General features: G+C 39.0%; 1 protein-coding gene across 3 annotated transcripts in view; it reads right to left on the minus strand.

Annotated features, from left to right (window-relative positions):
• The window catches only part of LOC130919528 (protein unc-13 homolog C), a 291,333-nt gene that overhangs the window by 230,827 nt on the left and 43,672 nt on the right, over positions 1 to 16,834 (minus strand). For all 3 annotated transcript variants that reach the window (XM_057842330.1, XM_057842337.1, XM_057842322.1), the window contains exons 3-4: positions 3,998 to 4,020; positions 3,417 to 3,463 (exon numbers count right to left, since the gene is read on the minus strand). In XM_057842330.1, the coding sequence (XP_057698313.1) occupies positions 3,417 to 3,463; positions 3,998 to 4,020 (70 nt within the window). The remainder of the gene's footprint in view (positions 1 to 3,416; positions 3,464 to 3,997; positions 4,021 to 16,834) is intronic.

Here is a 16,834-nt window from a genome sequence, read left to right on the forward strand (position 1 = left end):
ATAGGTATTCAGAGATATGGATTGCTTCAATCATTTCTCATCATCGCTAAGCTCAGCAAACCTGGGAAGAGCTCCTAACTTAATCTAAAATTTTCCAGCTTTCCATAACATTCTCAGAGAACGATGAACAAGAGATGGACAGAAACTCCTATATTTGTATAGAGCTTTGGTTGAAGCATGTTGTTAGTTATAAAAGATGTCATCATCTCAAAAGCTGTAATGGTTGAGCATTAAGCTAGTTAAAAAATCTACTCCTGCAGATAATTGGCGATAAAAGATTGACCTTGAAGTTGATAAACTTAACCATAGAATCTAATTTTATGAAGACTGTGTATTGTAAATACCACTGGGCAACAGTTTAGGGGGGGGAGAAATCCGTATTAGGTCTGACCGTTGTTTTAAACAAAATTTTGCACGCAACGAGCTATGATTTACAGTAAGTGGCAAAACACCGGAGGCGACGTTGCTCGCGTTCAATACATTTTTTGTGGAACAAGCACGATGAGGTGAAAATCGCCAACCCTCTTGCGGCGAAGCGACACGCAATGTTCGTGCACGTGAAAATTCGCGCTTGTACATGTGCAAACATGGACCAGCGACTCGATATAACAAAATAGGAAATGGTTCTATTCCTGTCACTGTTTCCTGGCACTACAACCAATCAGCAATGGATTTATTGATCGATAAATCACGTGCGAGGACACTGGCCAACCAGGAAATTGACATCCAAATTAGAGCAGGGCGGTAAACCGAAAATTTACCGTTACCGAAATTCTTCGCGATGACGGACATCATTTTGACCATGTCGGTAAATTCGGTAATTTAATAAAACAAGAAAATAGTCTTTTCATCCCGCTTTGACTCTGTGTTGTTCGGCTATGTTATTTCCCCTTTAAGAGAGCAGTGTGCTTACGTAGGGAGTCACGTGGTTATCAGGAAGCCAAACAGAATCCCGGTAGGCTAACGCTAGCAGCTAACACTACACACAAACGTGATGGAGTGTGGCTTAAGGGAGGTTCGCCAAACTTTCACCCGACATTAAGTTGACTCTTGGCGGCATCCAGACGGGATTTCACCCGCTGTCCTCCCTTGTTCTCACGATTTCCGGAGAGGGTGCTTTCAGTGCTTTCTACTGGTAGCCAGGCCACAAGCTAACTCTAGCGGTTAACGCTACAAATGAACATGATGGAGTCAGATAGCGGCTCTAACCTTGTCGAAATGGCTGAACTTAATGAGTGCATTGGGCATGGACTGCATCTAGCAATTAGTTTGTCGCGTTATTTTATATCTCTGTCTGTGTGATTTCTCTGATAGCTTTTGTGATGGTAAAGCAGTCAGTATAAAGTAAAATCCAACAGTGAAATTTTTAATGCCCCCAGCTATTTTTCTATGTGCTTGTGTGTGTTTGTGTGTGGGTTCATGTGTGGGTGCATGTATTGAAAAATGCACTGAGAAAAAAAAACCCTGAAACCTTATGTCACAACAGCCATTAACAATTCTGATGTGTACTGTTAAATCAGTAAGTCATTTGTGTTACAATGACATGTTTGCACAGGCATATTGATTTTGACAATGTACCGTATTGGCCCGAATATAAGTGATTTTTGCATTGAAATAAGACTGAAAAAGAGTAGGTCGTCTTAAATTCGGGGTCTAGACATTATACCCATTCACGAAGCGAGACGGCGCCAGATTATCATTGAAGCGAATGCTGAAGTTGACTCCCCAGGCAATTCCATTGCAATTTAGTTGTTTTATCACAATAAATTGATTTATTTACATTTCAAAAACTAGAAGCCATTCATTTACGAATGTGATTGCACTTTAATTTACATATTTAAATGTTCAGACATTAAGATTTGAATGAGGAATTGGATATGAATAGGAATGGAATATGAGTAATAATTAATAATTGTTACTCTATTAACTATCTATTTATAAACTATATATACTAGTTTATCTAATATTAATCATTATTATTATGATTAATATGGAATATGAGTAGGAATATCATGAATATATAAAAATTAATTTGGTGTTCAAAAAGTCTTTTTTCAAACTTGAGTCTTGAAAAAGAGGGGTCGTCTTATAATCAGGGCCGTCTTATATTCGGGCAAATACGGTATATTGTTCAAGCCATACAAGCTGTTATAAATGTTTATACTTGATTTTTTATTATTTACAATAATCTTTTATATATTTAATGTTTAGCCTGCATTTACAATTGTTAAATATATCAAATTGAAAGCTGGTAAATAAATAGAGGAAAAACGGATAATCTGTATTTCATGCATTAATTCAGATTTTCTAATTATATAACAGTCCACTTGGGCGAATTTATCGTCATTTATCGTTATCGAGGTAAATCTGCTCAATTTACCGTAATACATGTTTAAGGCATTATCGCCCAGCCCTAATCCAAATGCCTCACTTTTCCAACATGGAGGGAAAAAAAAAACTGTCAACATGGATATTTAATTTTTCTCTCATGTCTCTTGTACGTTTGCTGTTCTTTACAAATGTCAATGATTGTATAAAATTGCTTGTCATTAAAGAAATAAATCTTTGTCAACATGGAGGAGTTGTCGACCAGCAACATTTATGGGAAGTTGTATGTGCTCAGAAAAGACTTTTTAAATTTTTTTCAAATGCCCTGCAAATTCATAGCCAATTAGAGAGGAGCGATAACACACTCTCGCTTGCCACTGCAGTCGTATCGTGTCCCGTGTGTTGGCTTTCAGCTCAACGGTGATGACTTTCACATTTCGCCATCACTCGTCGCCTCCCGTGTGTTTTGCCCATAAGAGTGTTAACGAATAGTAAGCAATACTTTAAAATTAGCCTACATAATGTGTGTAATGGCTCACTTGCACGATAAAATAAGTCTTGGGCCCGCCAGGTTTATAAGCCACTGGAGAAAACCCCGCCTGTTCTCAATAGATTGTACCGTAGGAGTGCTCGTTAGGTTTAGGATTTTTAGGAATAGCTTTTATCCTTGCAAGGAACCATTAATCTTCGAATTCAAGAAAAAAATAAAAATAAAAACGTTAAGATTTTTTAGAATTTCCTTAGAATGTGGCCACTATAAATAACCCTTTGCACAGAAAATGTTTAGGAATACGGGACACGGACATTAAAACCACTCACATTCCAGTACTTGCTCACAGGTCAACGTAGTAGTTTTAGATAGGATCATTTAATTCTTTTATCTGATCCAGAAGTAAATAGGCCAGTAGTAAATGGAGCAAACTTGCCATATTTCACAAACTATAGGGAGCAAGCTGCCTTAACTAATTAATGCTGCCTGGCAGAGAAACAAAAGATTGCTGTCACATTGCTGCCTTTGTAGGGTAAAAAAAAAATAGCCTTAATAGAAATTGTGAACCAATTAGATGAGAAAGTGAGCCACCACTCACCCTCCAGACTGCAAGCCGAGCACTTTGGGGTCCAAAATACTGCGAGGCTGCAAGAGAAAAAAAAAATCTGTGTTAAAAGTCCGCAGGCTCAGATACGTGGCCAATCACAAAACAGCTCATTCATAACAAACACTCCTACATTCGGGAGTCAATCCGGGATAAAATAAATGATGGGCGAGTAGTAGGAGGAGGAGCACAGCAGGAAGGGAGGGAAGCACCAAAGGCAAAAATGGACCAAATTATTCCACATCAATGTAATTTGTGGGCTCAAGACTGAAAATGATGTCGCTCTTAGTGCTTCAGGCCCAGATAAGCCTATTGTGTAATGCTCCCTGTTCACTGACCAAAATAATATGCCAAACAAATTCCAAAGGGAAAAAAAAGGAGTACTGAAATGGGTTGGCAAGGGATAATGACATGGATTTTTTTAACACATGCAGGGTTTTCCTTTTGTCACCTGACAGATATGCCTAAACATTCTTTTTTTACTTCACATTCAGTTCTGGGATCGTGCTATGCTGACAAAATCACATGCACATGCGTGAACATCATTTAAATGATATTAAACAGTGACTTAAAACCTGAGTATCCAAAGCACTGCAGTCTGAAAGAAGAAAATGACAGGAAATTCAATTAAGGCCATTGCAGTTACAAAAACAAACATCATCTAGTGTGTAGTGTTGCAACTCATAATCTGATGTAAAAATGATTGTATTATCACAGCATACTGTAGCATTCATGGTTCATTACAAAGCATGGAAGCGGAGGTTTAGAACATTCACAAAGATTCTCTCCCCTATTTGCATGATTATTTATCTCGTTCACAAGGAGCACAGGTATGCATGGTATTCACTAGGACTGCACAATATATTGTTGGAACATTCCCATCACAATGTGCGCATGCACAATAGTCATATCACAGGACATTCGGAGGGGGAATCTCTTGGTACCCCACAATCCGATACGCGATACAAAGCTCACGATAACGATGATCTGACGATATGGTGATACAACGATTATTGATACATTGGTCAGGAAATCATTCTAGGATATTCTACAAACAACGAATAAACAGAAAAACAAGCTTTTGCTGTGAATTGGAATGAGTTTGTCACTAGTGGACATCTAATCCGTTTGAAGTGGGAGGGATGGCAGCGAATGAACGAATGTTCATTGAATGTCTATGACGGGTAGTGGCAGCCAATGCCAGGCAATGAGGTAATTCTGAGCCATTTAAGGTCATTTACCTGTTGATTTTCAGTTACTTCCTGTTGATTTTAGGGTATTCTATGGGTCTCTCCCTGTTTATTTAGAGTTACAGGACAGGAAATGACCTGGGAATCATCCAAATGAATAGGCAGTGACTCAAACTCAACAGAAAATGACCTGTAAATACCATAAAATTAACAACAAGTGACCTGTAAATGCCCTGAAAATCGGACAGAATGACTGAATGCTCTGGTTTCGAATGAACGAACATTCCCAATCTACATGGATTGGGCGTCAAGACCGTCAATGCAGCCTTAGAAGTAAGACACTAATATGTAGGGGTGGGGACCTCTTGGTACGTCACGATACGATGCGGTTTTTGATACAAAGCTCACGATAACGATGATCTCACGATATGGCGATATACAGATGATATATAGCAATTATCAATACATTGGTCAGGAAATCGTTCTATATAACAACTACCGTATTTCCGCCCTATAAGGCACACTTCATTATAAGGCGCACCTTCAATGGATGGCCTATTTTAAAACTTTTTCACGAATAAGGCGCATCGAATAGACGCTACAGTAGAGGTTGGGGTGTAGGGCTGCAGCTATCGAATATTTTAGTAATCGAGTAATCGACTGAAAACTCTATCGATTAATCGAGTAATCGGATAAAACAAATATATTTTTGGGTGAAGAGCAATTATAAATACACATGAGAAAACAAGACATTTCATCTAATCTTGAACCATTTTCAGTCAATCAATGTCTTTATTTTCGATGTATATTGTTGAAAACAGCCAACAATTGTATCTCAGATGTAACTAAAATTTTATATATATATATATATATATATATATATATATATATATATATATATATATATATATATATATATACCTAAAAATGCCGTTACGCTTGATAACACACATCACTTAAAAGTTAGGATTTTTTTCCCACGTGTTTCCATTAAATTTCTATTTGTGACAAGCCATTTTTAAGTTCTAGTTAAGTTTTAAGTTAGTCTAAACTGTAAGTCCTGATAGGATTTTGAGTTTTTGCAGTGTTCAAAATAAATGTATGATGCAGGCTGTATTGGAGCACATTAGGGACCAGTCCTACTTGGTGTTTTATCCAGCAATGACTACTGAGCTAAAATTGATAGTTAGCATTATTGAGTTTTTATTTTACACCCTCATCACTCCACATCGCTATGTTATGTTAAAGCATGTATGTAAGACACGTGAGCTAAGCATCGACAGTGGTCATAATTAATAGAAACCTAGCCCTCCGCAGGGCTAACGTTACGTTAATCTTATTTATTAGCGCTTAGCGCTCTTTATTAGCGCTTAGCGCTCTACTGCTTTAAGATGGCGGCTGTTTACTAACGCTGCCCAGACGCGGCCGAGTCTGTCATTTCGCATCTAGTTCAACATACATGTGATCTCTATGAGACTCATCAGACACTACCTGCTACCAACTAGCATCGTGCTTGCCTGGCTCTGCCAGACTATTCTCCCTGTATTTTTCAAACACTGAGAGAAATAGTCTGGGAACCATCCCATTAACGGCCTTTCGAGCAGGTACAAAATCAATCGACAAATCAGATTCGTTTATTTGCGTGACGTGTTCTTCACGAGCAACGTCACTCTTGCGCGTCGAAAGTCGTCTCTTCAACAACACAGATGGTGAACGGGAGAGCAGAGAATATATTCCAATACACGGTAAAATCCGTTTTAAATTACTAAAACACATCGACACGAGTCATTGACAACAGTCTGTCTCGCACTTGCCATGTCGAATAAACTCCGCTCTCTTCGTATGTTTACTTCCGCGCGCAAGTCCCTCGTCCTGCCCTCGCCATTTTACTAACGTCACGTTTGCCCGTCGCTGATTGGTCCACTCCGCTGTCTTTTTGCTGTGGCTTGCTCCGCCCTGGAAATTGTATCAGCGTGAATGGTGGCCAGACTCAATTGCTGGAACAGCGGTGAGTCTGGTGTACCAGGCAAGCATCGTGCGGGCTAGTATTTAGCAACGTCGGCGTCGTTTGTAGCGGCTGTCGGCTGCAGTAAGTTTTTTTTTTTCTCTTCTTCTTCTTCCTCTACGGACGTGACATCAGCGTGTCCCGCATTAAAAGTAGTCCGAGCAAAAGGTGATGCTTAGAGCTGTCAAAATAAACGATTACTCGAGGTGAATAAAACTACTCGGATCAGTTTTTAAACTCAAGTTACTCGAGTTGCTCGAGTATTCGTTTCAGCTCTACTGGGGTGACTCTATGCATCCATTAGATGGAGCTGCGCTCCAAGTTGCTGTGAGACCTGTTGCGGATCAATTTAAAAAAAAAAATTTAAGGCTTTTAAGTGTGCCTTATAGTACGGAAAATACGGTAATAAACAGGAAAACCAAGCTATTTTAATCTTTCTGCAGTAAACGGGTAGACATCCGATCCGTTTGAAGTGGGAGGGATAGCAGCGAATAAGCGAATGTTCATGTGTTTGGTGATCAGGGGCAAACAACGAGTTTAATTTGTGGGTTGTTGTTGGTTTAGGGGCATTTATGTGTCAATTCCTGTTGATTTTGGGTTACAGAACAGGAACTCACCCAGGAATGAATAGGCAGTGACACAAACTCAACAGGAACTGACCTGTAAATGCCTTAAAATGAACAAAGTGACCTAAAAATACCCCAAAATCAAAAATACTGGCTGCGAATGGTCTGGTTTCAAATGAATGAACGTTCATTCACCGATAGTTATTTTGGTGGCAACTTGTTGGTTCCTTTTTTTTTTTTTTTTTTTTTTCCCAAATGATATCTCGATTCTTGGCAGGATTATATCGATAACCTTTTGGGATACAAAGTATCACGATATATCACCATTTCGATATTTTGTCTCACCCTTACAGGATGTGCCATTTTTTTGGTCTTTTTTTTAAACATGTAAACTTTTGCTTTACTTCAGAAAAGCAGAAAATATGCAGATCCTGGATCCCTTTATATACAGCAAGCCTGGATTAAACGTCGTTATATAAATTAGGGAAGTCCCCGATCCGATCACGTAATCGGAAATGGGGCTGATCGCGCCATTTTTCAGAGGATTGGAATAGGGTGAAAAGGATCGTGTTTTTGATTACAAAACTATCTTCATGTTTTTCTGCTTCATGCTCGTACAGCGCCACAGCCTCTCACCATCTCTCATGCTGGGCAGTGCGACCAAACTGTTTTTCTTGGTCACCAGTGCAGCCGGCGTTTGGTGCTTAACGTTAACGATGATTGACAGGTTTGTAACTCTGATCTGGTCTGAGAAGCCTCAGTAACTCTATGATCAAAGGCGCAAATGTGTTAATTGTTAAACTTGCACCCCAGACTGAAGTGTGCTGTACCAGTCATTTATTGTGTAAGTGAGAGGCTGTTCTCGGCACGTGAGCATCATTTTGCGCTAGTGCGCTTTAAAAAAAAGTTAGGTGCAACCAATGCAAAAAGTAAGTGGAGGGTTGGCAACATATATTGCAATGTTAATTTTTCTAATATCGTTCAGGCCTATTCCAAACAGAGCTGTTCAAATTATCTGGTAAAAATTCCTCTATTTTTAATATCACAATATAATATTGCAATATATGGCAAACCCCCCCCAAAATAGCAATGATAGTTTTTTTCCAATATCGTTCAGGCCTAGTATTCACAGAGTTTGTTTTGTGTTAGTTAGTAGAGGTGTGCGAAATTTCCGATTCTTTGATTATTCGCCATTCAGCCATGGAAGATTCGAGAATGAGTCACAAACATCCAAATTCCGATTACTGAATAATACCAGGAAATGCGAGAATAAAAGACAGTCAGCGTGGTCTTCGGGACGCAATGAGGAACGGACCGAGAGTAAATATCATGTTCAACTCATGCCGCTAGGAAAAAAAAAAAAAAAAAAAAAAAAAAAAAAAAAAAAAACAATACCTAACTGCGACCGACAGCCGCTACATACAACGCCCAGATGCCAGTTGCTACCAAAATGCAACATACATACAGCTATGGTAGATAACACATATATGTAGACTAGATGCCAAATGACAGACGACGGCGGCGTTAGAACATGTACAGAGAACTAGATGCAAAATGACGGACTTGCCGGCGCTAGTAAACAACCGCCATCTTAAAGCAGTAGACTTCTCTAGAAGGCTCTGTTGTAGCGGACCTAATTACTTTTTATCTAAAATACCCCTAAATCGGCAAAATCTTGACTTGAATCTGTCTTCAAATGATGAAACTGTTTTAAAACTTTGACATGTTGAAAGTAGACGGAAGGAAAATTATGGAATAACGGGAGCGATTTCAACAACTTTAACGGTTGATTCACGTTAAATTAATTGAATGTAGTTTAAAGCTGCTAAATCAGAATGGGGGCTTGAGTATTTTATTTACTGTTTTTAACTGTTAACTTGATACTGAAATAGTAGTTTGACTTAGCCTGAGAGGATTTTTGGACAATTTTGGAACTAATGTACAAAACATTAAAAGCGGGTGGGGAGGATTGTGCATCATTAATCGGTTTAGAATTGCATCGGAGCCTCTGAATCGTAATCGAAACATTAGGTGCCCAAAGATTCCCACCTCTAGTAGTTCCTAAGAGAAGGCGAAAAAATATGAAATAAAAGCACTGATTAACAGCAAAAGACATCCAAGCCATCTTGACTAAGAGGGGTTGGCAGCGAATGATCACTGCGAGTCCGCTCTCAGTCAAAATAGATCGTGTGTCTGTTGTTGTCAATGGCAGCAAAACAGTTAATAAGTTATAAATGTCCTTATTACCTCCACCCTAATGTGAAACCAATCGAGCGTATAAAGGGATTATCATCGAAACTTGCAGCATGTGTTTGTAGTATGAAAAGAAAGGGGCGATTAAATGTTGGGGATTTAGGTGAAATGTTACAAAAGAGGAATTTTGCGATATCATAAAGGGTTAGCCCAGGAGTCTCTAATCCGGTCCTCAAGAGCTGCTGTGAGTCCTAGTTTTTGTTCCTACCGATCGAGCACAGACAGTTTAACCAATGCGGTTTAAGCTAAAACAAGCACCTGACTGCAATCAACTGATTACACTTGTAAGCAGTGTTGTTAATCTTGACTTTAAAAAATGATAAGAGAAAGTATCAAAGTGACTGGGGTCAGAAATATGGTGATTAGGGCTGCAGCTATCGATTATTTTAGTAGTCGATTAATCGATGTAAGTAAGTTCAAATAATCGAGTATTTGGATAAGGAACATAAAAAATTAAAATACCTGAGCTGAGCCTCAAACGGTATAAAAAAAACAAAAAAATGAGGATCTATGTACAACAAAAGAACATTTAGCTAACTTACATAGCAAAAGGCCGCTATCTTAAATGCTATAAAACGTATCTTTTTTTTTATTATTATTATTTTTTTTTTTTTTACAATGTTCTGAACAAATAGTTGTCACATATTCCCACAAAAAATGGCTAAATATATCCATAAACTACTTTATGAATGCATTAATAAAAACATTAGCTCAAACAAAAACTTAGCTTATGTTGGTCTTAGCAAGGAGCAGCTGGATTCAGTCACGTGAAATGAGGCAGACTAGAGGGCAGTGTATCCACCCAAATCAATAAAACTAAATGCAAACACTTTCAAAACAAACCATTAGAATGCCACTTTAATTAAACGAATACTCGAACCAGCAAAGATTAATTTGAATATTTTTTTTCTAATCGAATACTTGAGCTAATCGATTAATCGTTGCAACACGAATGGTAATGCTTTGAGTTTGGCTCCTTAGGTGGCGATTTGCTCTGTGAGAGTGCTACTCTAGGTTAATTTAGCATTTATTTTGCCAGAGTTATTGAAAATGCCATTCTTCACTTTTAACAATGACTGGTGAAGTTGGTGCCATTTACAGTTAATGTGGACGTGTACAGGTGTATCTTGAACATAATATCAAAGAAAATGTCATTTATCTCAGTAATTTAATTCAAAATTTGGAACTTATTAATAGGTGTAGTAAATATTTCTGGATTGTTTTACTTTGAATATTGTGATTAGCGCTCAGTGATAATACAAAAGTCAAATACACTATACCAGTAACAATACAACATTAACACAAAGTGATTATTATGCAAAACACATTCTTTAAGTATTTTCCTATGTGTTTAAAGAACAGGCATGTGTTTCCCTTTTTGAATTGAACCACTGAAATACAGTACAGCACTGAACAACCATATTCGTATTCATCAAGTTGCACCTGAAGAATCCTATTAATTTGTTCATTTATTATCCTTACAGCTTATTCACATTAGGGTTGCAATGGTGCTAAATCATGGGTGTCCAATGAGGTCCTCAAGGGCTGCTGCGGGTGCAGCTTTTTCTTCTAACCGATCCAGCACAGACAGTTTAACCGATGAGGTTTCTGCTAAAAAAAGGTGGTACCTGACAGCAATTAACTGATTACACACTTTTAAGAAACCAGATAGGTGAAAAGCTGACCTCTTGACCGTTCGGAGTGAAAACCTGCACCCACGGCGGTGCTTTGTGGGATAGTTTGCCCAACCCTGTGCTACAGCCTATCCTAAATGATTAGGCGGAGTACACCCTGAATCGCTTTGCTACCCAATCACAGTGAACAAAGAGACAAACAGCCATTCACGCTTGCAATCACACCTAGGGATTGATTGAATCATTGATTTTATTACTGTGCAGTGTTGTGCTAAACAATCGCTGTAGGAATAGAACATGTATTTTCATAAGACCATCTGATAACAGTGTGGCTGAACTCAAAGACCAAAGATCACATTAAATTAAGCCTGTCGCAATACGCAATAATTCCATTTATCGCACGGTATATCAAAATGAAGGCGGTTTTTCTGCTTGTCTAAGGAATCACCGCCTAGTAAACGAACCCAAAAACCTTCCTGACAATCGTTAACATTGATTAATCAAAATGGTGAAGGCATGTGTGGCAGTTGGTTGCAGTAACAGAGAAGATAAACGGTCATTTTAGTAGTTGCTGTGTGCCCATTGTTAAAAAGGGAAATCTCGAAAGCAGCACGGTTTGTTTATCTCGGTCCATGATGAGTTTGTGTCGACAGCCGTTAGACAGCGGCGAAAACATCAATATGATGCCAACACGATTGCAGACATCATCAGACGGAGACTACGAAGCTCGTCGCCACGGTCGAGCAGCAAGAGGGTGAGCACAACAACTGGTGTTGGTGCCGAAAAATAGCCGCCCTGCGTGAAATGTACCCCTTGACGGGAGCGCCCACACGGAAACGACTTTCTTGTACCGTGAATATGTATTATTTTACTCTGCTTGAATTAATAAATGACGTACCTGTGTGATTGTCATTGGGATATGGTCGTGACAACCTGTAGACTAATACATTTCTGTTCAAAGATGGTTATGTGGCCCAGTCGACGATTTGTTACTATAATACATTACTAATATTTTGTGTAATTCAATTATTTGAAACTGATCTTACAGTCGTAAATCCATTACTGTAAAGCGTCCATGAAAACATTTGATGTTTTCACATCAATAAAGCATTATAAATAAGCGCTCCCGGCGGGGGGAACATTTTTTTATTTTTCGGCACACACCGGCCCGTTGTGGATCAAATTTCATTTTACAATTGTGACAACGGTGACGCTCACCTGACCAAATGTCGGTTTATATTTGGGCCGGTGCCGATTTTGGGTACCTTACTCCTCATCGTGACATAAACTGGAGTATGATTGGAAATTTTGTGGTCTCAGGACGAGCTCTGACGCACGGGACGGGGCGGACAGGAGGAAACATCGGTTTGGGCATCAGATATGGATGTGGCGACTGGATCGACCGAAGCTTTTCCAAGTAACGGCTTTTATGCAACTCATCCAATGAGTTAACAGCGTCTGAAAGCACCGGGGCTTCCATAATTTGCAAGTGAATCCACCTTTACAAACTACGATCATTGACAATACGACACACAATAACGGACAAATTGGCGGCACAATACAGCGATCACGTGATTGTGTGACGTTGGTGATTGGGGTCTATAAGTACAACATTGAAAAGAAAGCTCCAAGATTTCCTATTATGTGTGTTTTTCTGGCAATGATATCAAACACACAACGTGCTGACAACTTCCTCAACCTGTGGTTCTCGGTAGACTGTCTCTTTCTCACTGCTCCCGCATCTCATGAACAAAACAACGTCACTGTAGCGTGCACTTCAGGGTGCCTCGGAAAACATCCAATCAGAATATTACACATGGAACGCCATAACAGAAGCTATGAAGGGGAAAAGTTTTCATTTGCCTAAATGCTTGTTATTAAGTGCAATTTTATTTTATTTTCTTTAAAAAGACATTTTATTTATTCTGTGTTTCTGTGTTGAATTAATATTGTTGTCTTTTACTTAAAAGTGGCATGGTCGATTGTTTTTAGTTGTGATTTCTTAAAAAGTATTTTTGAATTTAAGAGTAAACATTTGTCACATTAAAATGGGTGTACTTGATTTATTAATATATACTGTATTCTCACTGTGTCATTGTAAATTGATTTTTAAAAAGAATTGGGGGGGGCGCAATAATATCGCATATCGCAATAATTTATGAGATAAATTATCGCACACTAAAATTTGTTATCGTGACGGGCCTACATTAAATGCATTGGCCCAATGCACCATGATATACAATAAGTGGTATCTTTGATCTAAACCATCTACCTTTGTTAACAGGTATTTTGACACTGTCCATCAGGAGTGCGCCAGCGGTATCATACTGTATACCAATTTTTTTTTTTTTTTTTTTTTCAGATAAAAGCAAGGCAGGGCAGGCCCAACTGCAGTAATCCTTGCACTATTGATCGGATTTTTTGATTAATGACGGCACTAGCGTTATCTAACATAAGACAAACTACATGCAGGTGTTCATAAGAGGGTGATTAAATTGCAGCCGTGATTAAAACAAGCCCCGGCAATTTTTTTGCAGTTGACATGCTGTCAAGTGGACTGTTAAGACAATATTAGATGATGTACAGTGTACTTGAAAGTTAGCACCTACATATTATGGTTGTTAATGACTAAACATAAAAAAAAAATACATCTGAGCATGTGCATGGACTTGGAATAAGGAAGAACCTAAAATGGTTGCTTTCCCAGATGACTGTTTTCTTGCCTTAGAATGACATGATTAACACCGTCGTAAGATTTTCTGACAACACTACTACGGTATGTAAGATTGATCACGGATAACAATGGATCAGCTTACAGAGAGGTTTGTCAATATTTTGAAAGTAACAACCTGGACCTGAATTCAACCCAAGCCAAGCCTACAACACTTGCTGATGAACCTCCACACATCCACGAGCCTCCTGATTAACTACAAGCGATAAAATCTTCTTGAAAATGTCAATCATGTGCAACCAAGTGCATTTGAAATAAGCCAATTCAAAGTGTACTGTGAAGGGCCGGTGGGACCTGCAGCAGACAGTGAAAGCAGCATAATGGGAGATTGAATGTACACTGCTCACCCTCAGAGAGACCGACACTGGTAGACTCCTGGGGAAAGCCAATGGAATAATTAAGAACCCGTCTTGCCCGGACACCATTATTTCCCATCCCTCTGAAAAATGCTGCATGACATTAAAGCCTAGAACAACAAGTCTCAGAAACAGTTTGTACCTCCTACAGTTTACGCACATATTAAGGAATGGCGGGGGGGAAAAAATCAATAGTAACAAAGCCGCAGCACAGGAGGATAGCTCAGGAAAATCTATCAGACACTTACAGACTGAAATTTAGCAAATTAAGCATAATTATCACTGTGGCCACAATCCACTCATACCAACAATCTTACTAAAATCCATCATAAATGTGCTGGAATTACCCTAATGGAGGCAATACAAAACAGTCCTAAATTCCTAACCTTTGTTATAATTTCTTTTCTTGAGATTACCACATGGTAATAACAATTCCCCCTTAACTCGACTATTAGAGAAACCAGTCTGAATATTTGGCCACAGCCTACTTCAAGAAGAGGATTTTTGGTCAAATGATTGAAATCTTTTCCATGCTGTGCGTGCCCTAATTTTAGTTAGCTTCATTAAAAAAAAAAAAAAATGTTTGTTTTATATGACATCTAAAAATAAAACACTATCGCTCACTAGCTAGCTATATATATATATATATATATATATATATATATATATATATATATATATATATATATATGCTAGGGCTCAGCATACAGTCAATCAATAATTGGTTGTCGCTGAAAATAGATCGATATGGCTAGCTAGCTTTATACGTACATGCTCGTTTTCAGCATGGAATCTGTCAATACTTGATTGCCTCTTAACATAAAACGATATATTGTTGCTAACTCTCTATACCAATTGATGGACACGGAAACGACTTTTTTTTTACTGTGTGTATTATTGAAAAATATTATGTGCTTCCATCAGCTTCATCCATCAACTGATAAAGACGCGTCACACCAACACCAGTGGCCCTCTGACCAAGGCGGAAGTGTTCGCCAAAAGATGTCAGGTAATTAAATAACCTACTATTGTCTAATTTATAAGTGTAGGCAAAATGAACTCGATACAACTACGTTATATGCTTTACCATAGACATGATTATTGCCAAATAAGCTCAATTTCTCAACTGACCAAACAGGAGGCGTTTTCTGCGGACTTTGTTTTCATTATCACACCACACTTTACATGTGAATACATTTACTCTGCTTTAACTAATAAATCTCATACCTGGGTAATTCTCATAAGGATATGGTTGTGAAAACCTGTAGACTAATCGGTGTACGAGTGACGTGTGCGCGCTCCCGTTCGGGAGTGCATTTCAGCAGGGGGTGCATTTTTCGGCACAAAAAGGCCGGTGGGGAGCAGCAGCAGCAGCAGCATGAGAACAAGCAAGTGGGACCTGACGCCGTCAGGAACTGCAGGACGGTGGGGACGCTGCTGGGAGAGTAGAGGTTCCTGGCAAGAACTAGGTTGTGGTGGCCCTACATCCTCTGAACATAATTCGCCCATGGAACTAATAAGGGAGATGCTGTGTTCCAGAGGAGAACTCATTGCCAAACCCGTTTCCAGCAGAGAGAGAACACGAGACATGAGCGCACGACACAACACGAACTCAAGTCACCGAGCGACAAGACTCACCAACATTAGGGTGACCATATTTTGATTTCCAAAAAAGAGGACACTCAGCCCGGCCTCAAGGTACTTGAATTTTACTCGAAGTTCACTCAAAGATGTCTATATCACTTTAATATATTTAAAGTGTGCCCCCTCACTCTGGAAGGGAAAATGCAGTTTGAAAATAAAACAATAAATAATAATGACTAAAATTTAACATATATATGTATATATATACATAATGAAGACCCATGGAAATGTAGTCCAGTCAATACACATACACACAGTTGGCTACAGTATGTGCCAACTAAACATTTTTATAAATTACTATCACAACAATTGTCCTTGACAAATTTTTATTCCCATTCAATTGATATTCTTATTCAATGTTCTAGATTGCACACAAACAATAACCGAACTAAACTGACAAACTATTCAACCAGCATGTTTCCAAACGTAGCAGTTCAAAACTACGTTTCCCATAATGCCTAGCGTGGTTTAGCTTACTGATAGCTAGCTGAGGAAAAAATTTTGCTAGAAACTTTGCTAGAAAAGTTTACAATCATCGGCAGCGCAACGATGCGACACCAAATGGGATTTTACAGTCAAAGCTCCGACAGAAGTCAACAGTTGCCATTATTTACGTATTTATCGTTAAAAACTTAACAACTGGGCAGGCGTTGTGGCCAAATTGTCAACCCAGTAGATGGCGGTAATGCCTCATGACAGGGGTAAACTGCCAACAAAAACAAGAAAAAAACAACACTACTCCTTCCCTCCCTTCTAGTAGGAGCCATGTCAACTGCTGCCACCCAGCGGCCGGAGGGATTCTCTTCAAATTGGTCCCGTGAAAAATTATAAAAACCGGACATTTTTATGAATTTATAAAACCGGACGACGAGGATAATAAGTGAAAGTAGGACTTGTCCGGGCAAAAGAGGACGTTTGGTCACCCTAACCAACATCATCCGCTACAACGCATAAGCGGATTTTGCGGGGTGGGGGTCGGGGGGGCCGGGGGCCAGGCCCCCCTTGGTGACAGAAAAGTGTCATTGCATGTAAT

Source organism: Corythoichthys intestinalis, chromosome 1 (assembly GCF_030265065.1).
Source record: "Corythoichthys intestinalis isolate RoL2023-P3 chromosome 1, ASM3026506v1, whole genome shotgun sequence".
NCBI classification, from domain to species: domain Eukaryota; kingdom Metazoa; phylum Chordata; class Actinopteri; order Syngnathiformes; family Syngnathidae; genus Corythoichthys; species Corythoichthys intestinalis.